Source organism: Chinchilla lanigera, unplaced genomic scaffold (genome assembly GCF_000276665.1).
Source record: "Chinchilla lanigera isolate Chin_1 unplaced genomic scaffold, ChiLan1.0 scaffold00021, whole genome shotgun sequence".
NCBI lineage: Eukaryota > Metazoa > Chordata > Mammalia > Rodentia > Chinchillidae > Chinchilla > Chinchilla lanigera.
The window spans coordinates 6,846,446-6,858,302 of NW_004955422.1; the positions used below are offsets into that span (position 1 = coordinate 6,846,446).

At 37.5% G+C, this 11,857-nt stretch overlaps 1 protein-coding gene across 5 annotated transcripts in view; it reads left to right on the plus strand.

Moving 5' to 3' along the window:
- Lrrc4c (leucine rich repeat containing 4C) overlaps positions 1–7,728 on the plus strand; it is a 1,216,524-nt gene extending 1,208,796 nt beyond the window's left edge. For 4 of the 5 annotated variants that reach the window (XM_005384094.2, XM_005384095.2, XM_005384093.2 and 1 more), the window contains one exon: positions 5,090–7,728. In XM_005384094.2, coding sequence (XP_005384151.1) covers positions 5,132–7,054 — 1,923 coding nt within the window. In that variant the 5' untranslated portion in view covers positions 5,090–5,131 and the 3' untranslated portion in view covers positions 7,055–7,728. Of the gene's footprint in view, positions 1–4,301; positions 4,822–5,089 lie in introns of those variants that run through there. The other variant, XM_013514327.1, reaches the window with a different exon arrangement.
- The last annotated feature ends 4,129 nt before the right edge of the window (positions 7,729–11,857 follow it).

Below are 11,857 nucleotides of genomic sequence, written 5' to 3' on the forward strand. Positions count from 1 at the left end.
TGGGTCTCTCCCCGGGCAATCAGGGCACTGAAGCATGGATTGAGATGGAAGAAAGGCCCACTGACAAAGTCAAGACATCCTCTGGGACAAGGATAACAGTATAATAGTTTAATTCAAAGCCCACACAGATCCATTTGTGAGTAAATGCTGTCAGATGGCATTGGAACGAACAGTGCATACCTTTAAATTGATTTCCTTTTGATGTAACAAAAACATTGTACGAAAGAGATGCTGAAGCATGGCTTTTGATGTAAAGTAACAAAACTTACATTTCAAAGTAGAAATCCTTTTGTTGATAATAGTCTATGTGATTCAGTGCCATGTGCCAAGTACTTGCTGTAGGTTATAAATTAGCTTTGAACTGGCTGTAATTCATAAATCATTACTTATGACTGATTTATTGGAGATCTCATTAATTGCAGCAGCACAAAGACCTTGAAGTAAGCAAGAAGTAGAAAATACAACTAGATCTGAGGTTAGAAAAAGAGGAGACAGGTGCACAGTGTAAGTAATAATAGTATATCATATTTGCATATGTTTAATCCTAGTACATTCCTGATCATAGTAGTTTGTTGTACCACAGCATTGAATAAAAGGTATCATTGTTGCTCCCATATTATTGAAGAAAAAACCTAAATAACCATCACTTTATTTTTCATATGTACTAAATATGGTACTTTGATTATTATGAGATACTAACTACATATATTATGTAGGAGTCTTATCAAAATCTTTGAATGGAGTGCAATGTTGTTGTCCTATCCATGAAAGGGAAAGTAAAATACACAGAGGAGGAGTCACCTTCTGAATTTTAGAAACCCTGAGATGTGAGCGCAGTATGATGTGGAAGGTATGCGTGAGGAAGTTTCACGTCTTAGCCTTCTCTCTGGACCACTGTGTATGGCTGCCCTTCTTGTACCATATTTTAAACAGGGAAAAGCAACAAATGGCAGAGTAAAGACTGATGTTCTTCATTTCTTTGCCAATTCCATTCTGCCAATTATTTCAGTGGATATTGCTGGAGAAATTAAGATTCTAGTGAGGGCCATTGTGTGAGAGACAGGAGAAGGAAGGCAGAGCAGGGTCCTGGGACCCCAACTCTAAAATCATTAATTATACTTTGTGCATCAGGGAATTTCTAAGCATTTCTTATGCCTCATGGACTTAAGAAGTGTGTGTCTTGGGGGGAAATACATATGTACAACTATGTTTAAGTCACACAAATGAGAACTTTTCCATGGTGATGATCACTGGAAATTTAGATTCTTACTAAAAATAGAAACCTACAATAGCTTTTCAAAGCCATGTTTAAATTTACAATGACGGCCTGGCACGGTGCACACACATATAATCCCAGCACTCAGGAGGCTGAGGCAGGACGATCACTGTGAATTCGAGACCAGCCTGGGCTGCAAAGTGAGCTCAAGGCCAGCCTGAAGTGCACAGTGAGACCCTGTCTCAAAAAAACAAAATAATAAATAAAAATAAACATAAATTTACAGTGACAGATAATTTTCAATCCAACAGGTTTTGTCACAGTATGAATGTGACATGGGATAAGCCCATAAAGCCCAGTCACAGAATTAATGTAATTACTCAGACTTTGTTGTTTAGTGACATTCACACTTAAGATTTCCTTAGTATTCAGGTATGTTGAGGCCAGCAGGTCCAGAAAGGATGAGAGTGAAGGAATGTTTCCTACCCATGCTTCTCAAGGGGAGAGGCAGCATACCAAGGAGAGGCCATGTCATGGATTATCAGGAGAAAGAAAGACCAGAGGAAAGAAGGAAAAGAGCCTCTATTGTGGCTTATAAGTGAAGCCAAGATTGAAGTTTTGGCAGAATCTAGGATAGCAGGGCTGCCTTTTGCTGCCGGGTACCTTGTCGTGGGATACTCCAAATGGTGGGGTGCTAACTTGAATGTGAAGACCCTGTGAGAACTTGGTAAAGTATATGAGTTGGATATTGGTGTTGGATTGGTTGGTTTGCATGGGAAAGTCATGCTGGTAGGCAAATCTTTTACTATTTCTAGGGACAAGAGTAGTGCTGGAAGTGGCTGCCTCTTTGGGGTCAGTAAAGTCCCAGATATCAAAATACCAGAAGATGTAAAGCATCACTAAACATTTAGAACATGTCACTGTGTACATATGCAAGGAACTATAATTAGGCATTAACTCTTCAGCCCTTCTGAGTGGTCATCTTACTTACTACCCATTTTATGGAAGGCTTTGTAGGCAGAAGACTAAGAGGGGACCATCAGACATGGCCCTTGTGGTCTGTTTTCAGGCTAGTGGAGGAGAAAAGCCAAGAAGAAGCTGCCCAGAGTACCAGAAGGTGTGAACAGTCATGATAGAGCAGGGATAGCAAGGAGGTACACATGAGGAGGCCAAGAAGGTGAGCAGTAACTCAGACCCTATTCGTTAAGTTTCTTTGCTAGCACAGGAAGACACCGAAATAAGCATCTTTTCTACAAAACAATATAGAACTTGAAACATCACCTTCTTGAGATTAATGTTCCCTTCAGAATACTTGTGAACATGAGTATGTGTTTAAGGATTGCTAATGACAGCTGCTTTTCTTGAGAAGGACAGCTCCTATTATTAGAAAGAGCCGCCTTGCAATCTTGCATGTTATATAAGTGCAGCTATTTGCAAATGCTAATTTATACTGGTGATCTCAGAGCCAGGGAGGGTTATATCCTAAAGAGAAGCTAACTCTTTTTTTTTTTTTCAAGTCCTCAATTTTAGACATGGAAGTTATGACTGTGAAAGTGGCCCTTTTTTGATATTGTCTTCTCCCCAAGGGTCATTGGGAACAAATGAAAGATCTTCCTACCACTTGCTCTTGCTACTAGTTTTTTCCAAAATTTTCATTTGTGACAACCCAGACTCATTCCCTGAAAATAAAGCTGAAAGTGGCATTCTTTTAAAAACAACCAATTTCATGCAAGATGAAATCAGGATTCTTAAATTTAACATAACCACACATCAATGGTCTAGTGCCAACTGCATCCCAGCTTCCTGTCCTAATCTCTTTTCCAGTCCTATTTTCCTGTTACAGGAAATAGCCACTGTTCCCTTGATACACTAGTGTCTTTCGCATGTCCTTGTACTGGTTCAGGTTGATACCTCTACCTACGACTCCTTCCTTTCCTTTCTTCACTGATTCTTACAAAATCTACATCAGCTCACTCTTTTTTAAGCCATACCTTCCTAATTTTCCAGCACATATTAATTTACTCTGACATTAGTACTTTTGTACCAATATGGTCTTGTTTCATTTCAATGAGCATGCATTATTGCACTTCATCTGTTTGCTATCTGTCTCATCTTTTGAATTAAAATTCCCTCAGGGACAAGGATTCTATTTTTCATCTTTATACACCCAGTGCTTAACATGTCTATCTAAGAGAAACAACAAAAACAGATTAACAATAATAAGAAGAACATCTCACATTTACTGAATACTGGCAACATGGAAGGCATTATTTAAACTCCCTACCTGCCTTAACTAATTTCATCCTCACAATTCTAAGAAGTGTGTCATACTGTCATTCCCATTTTCCAAAAGAGGAGATGTGATTGAATCACAGAAAGGATATTTAAGTTGACTAGCATGACAAAACCAGTACTAAATTAGTACATTTTTGTCACAATGTGGTAAGCTACCTACTATCAAATTCCCTTCTTATTCTTGCCAAAAGATTCTTAGACAAGACTCTGCATATTGAGATAAAAGATTTAGACTGACATGAAGGAAAGTTATTGCATAGGAGTCCAGTCAATGATAAGTCAGTTGAGTGGGAAATATTTTAGGTACCACTTGCTCCTTAGGAAGTCCTCCTTGTGCTGAAAATGATGGCGCATATTAGTTACTTTATTTCCTGTGTACAAATCTACTTAAAATCAGTAAAACTGGGGACACGAAGCCTATTTGTCTTATTGTACTATTTTTCTGAATAAGAAAATTGCATTTCTTGAGAGATGATTTAATATGTGACCTGTCTGCCTAGAGGTAGCTGTTGGATGTATTGTAATGAATTTTGTGTGTGTTAATTTATAGATGTTTACGTGCAGATATGCATGTTTCTGTTTCAGGACCTCTTCACAGGTACCAGAAATTAAGATGCCAGCGCTTACAACTGAGGTCACTCCCTGAGGAAAGATATTTTAAAGAAATTAATTGTGAAAAGTACTTTGCCTTTACCTTTGTTCTTACAGCAAGATTTCCATGGAGGGTTTGAAATCACAGTGCTCTGGGGACTAATTTGGCGAGCTATCATCTCTGAGCTCTGCCTCTGTGCTTGCTAACCATACAGATGCTTGCACGCTCCTTTTTCTATGATTGCATTTCTTCTTCTTGAAAAGAAAGCTTTGGCCAATGATAGTTTGGTAAATGATCGTTCCTGTACTAGAGGAGAGCTATGAGCATTAAGAAAGATCACAGGCGGCTCTGTGGGGATGCACTTGCATTTGTGAAGCAACCCATGTTAAGAAGAGCTCTTATTGGTGACTCTTCCTCTGTCACTGATTTTAAATTCTTAAATATAGCAAGTCATTTCACACTTTTACTTTGCACTGGGTCCTGCACATTATGTGGTCATTACTGAACAAGACTGTGTGTGAATTCTGCAGGCTATGGTGCTTGGCACATGCAATAATGTTCAATGAAATGTCAGCCATTACTAATTTTGTGAAAGAGCTTTTAGTTTTTTAGGTGCATCCACAAAGTTCTGTTTTCTGAGCTTTTTCAGTCTGGTGTGGATTCTGAAACAAATAGTGAAGTTCATCTCATATGTGCTCATGGATTTGGGTGACACTTGGTAAATACATTAGGACCCTCTGCCTCATTGGTGCAATTCTTTGTGATTACAGATATGATGGAATACAAACTGAGATAGCTGCTAATTTGTATGACAGGAACATTTTTTTTTCAATAAATGGCCATGTAGCTCAGTCACAGATATTGGAATTGTCTCTTTTAGTCTGACAAATAATGGCTTTCGCTGATAATGTACATCACTGATATTACTCCAGAAAGACATTTGGAGAAAGATCTAATACTCTTCTCTTGCTTTTATTATTTTTCAGACAGTTTGAACTCCAGAAGGACCAGCACCAGATAAATTATGAATGTTGAACAAGATGACCTTACATCCACAGCAGATAATGATAGGTCCTAGGTTTAACAGGGCCCTATTTGACCCCCTGCTTGTGGTGCTGCTGGCTCTTCAACTGCTCGTGGTGGCTGGTCTGGTGCGGGCTCAAACGTGCCCTTCGGTGTGTTCCTGCAGCAACCAGTTCAGCAAGGTGATTTGCGTTCGGAAAAACCTACGTGAGGTTCCAGATGGCATCTCCACCAACACGCGCCTGTTGAACCTTCATGAGAACCAAATCCAGATCATCAAAGTAAACAGCTTCAAGCACTTGAGGCACTTGGAAATCCTTCAACTGAGTCGGAATCATATTAGAACCATTGAAATTGGGGCCTTCAATGGTCTGGCCAACCTCAATACTCTGGAACTATTTGACAATCGTCTTACTACCATCCCCAATGGAGCTTTTGTATATTTGTCTAAACTGAAGGAGCTCTGGTTGCGAAACAACCCCATTGAAAGCATCCCTTCTTATGCTTTTAACAGAATCCCTTCTTTGCGTCGACTGGACTTAGGGGAATTGAAAAGGCTTTCATACATCTCAGAAGGTGCCTTTGAAGGTCTCTCGAACTTGAGGTATTTGAACCTTGCCATGTGCAACCTCCGGGAAATCCCTAACCTCACACCACTTATCAAACTGGATGAACTAGATCTTTCTGGGAATCATTTGTCTGCAATCAGGCCTGGCTCTTTTCAGGGGTTGATGCACCTTCAAAAACTCTGGATGATACAATCCCAGATTCAAGTGATTGAACGAAATGCCTTTGATAACCTTCAGTCACTGGTGGAGATCAACCTGGCTCACAACAATCTAACATTACTGCCTCATGACCTCTTCACACCCTTGCATCATCTAGAGAGGATACACTTGCATCACAACCCTTGGAACTGTAACTGTGACATACTGTGGCTCAGTTGGTGGATAAAAGACATGGCTCCCTCCAACACAGCTTGTTGTGCCCGGTGTAACACTCCTCCCAGTCTGAAAGGGAGGTACATTGGGGAGCTTGACCAGAATTACTTCACATGCTATGCCCCAGTCATTGTGGAGCCTCCTGCAGACCTGAATGTCACTGAAGGCATGGCGGCTGAGCTGAAATGTCGAGCTTCCACATCCCTGACATCTGTATCTTGGATTACTCCAAATGGGACAGTCATGACACACGGGGCTTACAAGGTACGGATAGCTGTGCTCAGCGATGGTACATTAAATTTTACGAATGTAACCGTGCAAGATACGGGCATGTACACGTGTATGGTGAGTAATTCTGTTGGAAATACTACTGCTTCAGCCACCCTGAATGTTACCGCAGCAACTACTACTCCTTTCTCTTACTTTTCAACTGTCACAGTAGAGACTATGGAACCTTCTCAGGATGAAGCACGGACCACAGATAACAATGTGGGCCCCACTCCAGTGATTGACTGGGAAACGACCAATGTGACCACCTCTCTCACGCCACAGAGCACAAGGTCAACAGAAAAGACATTCACCATCCCAGTGACTGATATCAACAGTGGGATCCCAGGAATTGATGAGGTCATGAAAACCACCAAAATCATCATTGGGTGTTTTGTGGCCATCACACTTATGGCTGCAGTGATGCTGGTCATTTTCTATAAGATGAGGAAGCAGCACCATCGGCAAAACCATCATGCTCCAACAAGGACTGTTGAAATCATTAATGTGGATGATGAGATCACAGGGGACACGCCCATGGAAAGCCACCTGCCCATGCCTGCTATAGAGCATGAGCACCTCAATCACTATAACTCTTACAAATCTCCCTTCAACCACACAACAACAGTTAACACAATAAATTCAATACACAGTTCAGTGCATGAACCGTTATTGATCCGAATGAACTCTAAAGACAATGTACAAGAGACTCAAATCTAAAACATTCACAGTTACAGAAAACAAACAATCAAAAACAGACAATTTATTAAAAATGACACAAATGACTGGGCTAAATCTACTGTTTCAAAAAAGTGTCTTTACAAAAAAAAGAAAAGAAATTTATTTATTAAAAATTCTATTGTGATCTAAAGCAGACAAAATTATGTGTATTCCTCAGAACCTGTTCTTGCTGCACTTATTTACTATTTTCCCCCATCTCATCCCTCCCTTCCCTGATTGCCATATTTTTCATAGATCTCAACTCCCTAAAGAACTGGTCTAGGAAATTTTGTAAGAATTCTGTTACACTTTGAGATTTTTATGGTGAATTCTAGTGGTGAGGTCCCAGTCCATTCTCTCAATCTCTTTCTGTCTTTATTCTTTTCTTTCTTTTTCCTTCATGCCTTTATGAAGTAGTCCAATGGGGAATGCAATATTAGAAATAGATTTTTAAGAAAGAATGAGGAAATGCAAGATCTTATATTTTTCATGTAATGACCTGTGCTGTATTTATAAGGAGGACCATTCTATGAAAGAAAAAAAAAGCAAAGAACAGATTAATTCACATTTGAACATCGATAAAACCCATGACTTTTAAACAACTCTAGAACCAGAATTTGTAGTTCAAAAGCTTAAAATATGATTATAAATAAAATATTGTTGGTTTTTCTGTACCTGGACACAACTCATTTGTAGTATGGTGATTAGATCTCCTCCATTCTAACAAAGAAAATACTACAGTATTCTTTAGACAGTGTCCATCTCTACTGGGTTCTGCTTCACTAACTGACTTGAGTTTCAGATCAATATTAAAGGATGCTGTGGTATTTTTCCCTTCTCATTAGGATTATCCTCTGTAGAATACATAGATTCAAAAATAGTGATTTTGTGAAGTAAATTCAATTCCACTTGAAAGAAAATATTAGTATAATTTATTTACTGTCTTCTAAATAAAAACTCACTGGCTAGATGAAATGTGACCCCAAAAGGTGAAAATTTTCTAAATTATCTACAGTCAGAAAACAATGTTTGGTTCTGCGTGTTAGAAATTTAGTTCAACAATAACTATGGAAGACTTACTATGTACAAAACACTAATTTTGGTATTGTGGGTACACAAATAAGGCCTGGTTCCTACCCTTGAATAATTCTCAATCTATTTTAAAAATGATTAAAGAAATAACCCCTGTTTTTTTTTTATTAGAGGTCACCTCTCATTTAACTGTTAGGTGGATAAGTGGTGTATTGAAACTCTGACATTTCAAAATGTCAGGTCATTATATTACATAAACCTCCTGCCATGCTAGTTTTCATTCATTTAATTTTCCAAATGCAGATTCCTAAACTATAAGGAGGTATGTGTGTCAATTTACTCTGAAGGCTAGATGGATACATACCAGAAGTCAGAAATGTTTTTTTTCCAAGGTCACCAAAGTTAGTCCATTTCAGCAATCCCAGTGTTAAATTCATTTTCTTACAGACCCATCACATCCAAATTTATTCAGAATTACTAGAAGTCCATAAATTGGTTTAATTGAGAAAAAAAGACCAGCAACCTGATCCTAAGGTAAAGGAGTAGGTTAAGAAAATCTAAATAATGTTTTACTTATCTGTTCAAAAACACCCCCCTTCCAAACACCACCAAAACAAACACTGTACCCACACCTGTAGAATGGGCTAGTATATTTCTGACATGTTGGGGCACCCTTTCCCCTTCAGGAGAAGCATAAATGTTTCCAGTTCCAGGAAACAGCTGGAGACAGCAACGTTAATACAATGTTAACATAATTCATTAAGGGATATTTTGAAGGAAGTAGGAGAAGATTTAGATAGGAGAACACATATTAGCTTCCAAGTAAAACTGGGATCTTTTGGTGGTAGATCTCAGCACTTTACTAATATTTAAATACATGATGTGTGTGGCATCTGTCTTTTTTCTGTGTAGTGAAATATGTATGTCTTATCACTGGTCTTGAAACCTGACACCTTGGTGATGAAATAAGAATCGACTAAACTGAAGAAATCTTCAGCCCCTAATGGACGAACAGTGTGGATACGCACATTTAATTCTGCAGGCTGGACCACATGCTAGGGTTTTGTGGCCTCCAGGTGTGAAAAATCAATCATTACTACCAAAGTAGGTCAGAGAAATGTGAGGTGGGGATAGCAAATGAATGAGAACACACAATACTTTTGCTTCTATTTCTTGATTGCCCATTCTTTGGGTTTTTTTTTTTTTCCTTCTTCTACTTGCCCTTGTTAGATACATAATTTGCATTTGCTTTTATACTGAGATGGACACAGGCAATCAGAAAGAACACGTTAACTGTCATTTGTGGATTTATTCATTATTGCATATATTTAATACTGTGTTCCTGAACTGCAGATCACACACACACACACACACACACACACACACACACCGCTCCAGGAATATCTACAAGGGCAAGCAAGAGCTAGTACAAAGAGCGCTATAAACTAAGAGAGAAAGGGACTTATCCTTTTTCTCCTTTTCTGGTTGGTTTGTGCTCACCGAATTCTGTTTACAGACTCTAAATCTGTTTCATTTTGACCTTATAATTCTTAGAAAGTTGGTCACAGCATGAAAGTCCTCTTGTCTGTCAGCAGTGACTGAGCTGTTAGGTAAATTATGCTAAATAGAATAAAAGAGGAATTTGCACCAAAATAGCTCAGAATCTAAAGCGTATGATTGAGATCACAAGCAGATTATAGTAGTTCTAATGAACACATTTTTAAAAAATGTATTGATGATAAATTAACTTAGCCAGACTGATTTTGATGGTACAATTAGAAATTCTTCTGAGAAAAGATTTGGAGGGGAAGGACCGAAGAGTATAAAAATCCTATTTGAAGAAAACTGAAGTGAATTCTAGATACTTTTTGATTAACTGTGTGTCTGTATTCACCATCAGTAGCGGACCTGACTTGTCGGAGATATACATACTGTGGATTTAGTTGGATCAGCAAAAATCCTGTATGATGGTTTACACATCTGGTATACTCCTACATCAAAACACAGTCACGTCTTCTGATCTGTTTATGCTATGTCAAGGCAAATGGGTGGCTGTATCCTGAAACGTGCACTAAAATTATGCCGTTTTCAATGAAACATAAGAAACCCACTGTGTGTGTGTGTGTGTGTGTGTGTGTGCATGTTTGTGTATGTGTGTGCATGTGTATGCACGTATGTATGTGTACTTCCTCATGATTGATGGTTATGGTATGCAGATTGTTTAGGAAAACATCAAAACTGGTTTATAAACATTCTTCAACATCTTTTTCTGTTTAAAACTTACTTTTCATACTTGGCTAATACCTGGGTCTCTCCAACTCCTCTCAACATGTCCAGATGTATTTGTGTTGACAAACTCACACAGATATATCCTAGTATAGCCTAATTTTCCCCCATAATACAAATTTTAAAAAATAAATTAATCATATTTTCCAAAGATTTAATTAGATCATTTCATTATGAAATGGTGATCTATATTTTTAAAATCTGGCATCTGGTTGCCTTTAGGGTTTATCATCAAAGAATTCAAAATCAACATAATTAGCATATTGTTGAAGACTGTACAGTATGAAATAAATAATATGGATATACTGTAAAGTAACATAAACAATGGAAGGGTTATTTTCCTGAAAGAAAATAATTTTTTTAATAAAAGGACTTTATTGGCACATGAAAAAATAAGTGGGTGACCCCAGTGTGTGCAACAGTTCCAAGAGAAATATTGATCAAGGAGTAAGAAAGTTTTGGTGTCTTATCCTTCTGGAAAAATCATAGAGATATTGATCACAGAGATATTTGGAGAAACAGAAGATTTAGATAGTACTTATAAACAATGTTCTGAAACTATAATTTTAAATAGTTTATTTAATTGGTTATTTGGTGCTTCAGTTTACTAGTTTTAATAAAGAGCTTGGAGATAATGTTACCATTAAATATCAGTGCTAAATAAAAATAAATAAATAAATAAATAAATAAATGAATAAATATCAGTGCCAAGGCTGGAGGAGTGCCTCAGTGTATAGTGCTTGCCTAGCACGTGGAGAACCTTGTGTTCAATGCCCTGCACAACACAAAGAATTCAAAAACAATAAGTAACAATAAGTAAATACCTGAGTTATAAGTAAATGTGTATTTTGAAGCCATTCTTTGGTTTCTTATGCAATATAAGAGCATGGAGTCAAATATTTACCAAAGCGTCTCTCCCAAAATGATATGTATACATGATTATATTTGATTAGAATATGATTTCTGTGCAGCAGCTACTTCTGATAAAAGTGAGTCTAAAATTTGCCTTCCAAAAACCTACATTCCTTTTATTCTCTTCTTTCTTTGCATAAAAGGAAATATGAGTTCTCCAACACTATGTATGCAAGAGGAAACAGTTGTGCTACTATTGTTTTCTTGTCTTCTATTAGGAAAGAGAAAAAGATACATCTGGTTTTATAAGAGACAAAAAAAATTATAAAATTAATATACCATACTGTCAATTAGGATCCAAATTTAGGTCTTGAATGATACATTTCCCCAACACATACCAGATTGTATCATTCTGTTTCTTAAATTGCTACAGACAGAATTCCTGAGATTTTAACCCTGCTTACTATTACTTGAGAAATTTATACAAATTTTACATAAATTTATATAAGTAAATTTTACAACAAACATTAGAAGTACTAAGCAAAATTACTACTTGTTTTGCTCTTGCCAGTGATAAAGAAGACCAAAAAATATGAAGTGTTGCTGCAAGACAAAAAAAAATGCATGAAGTTA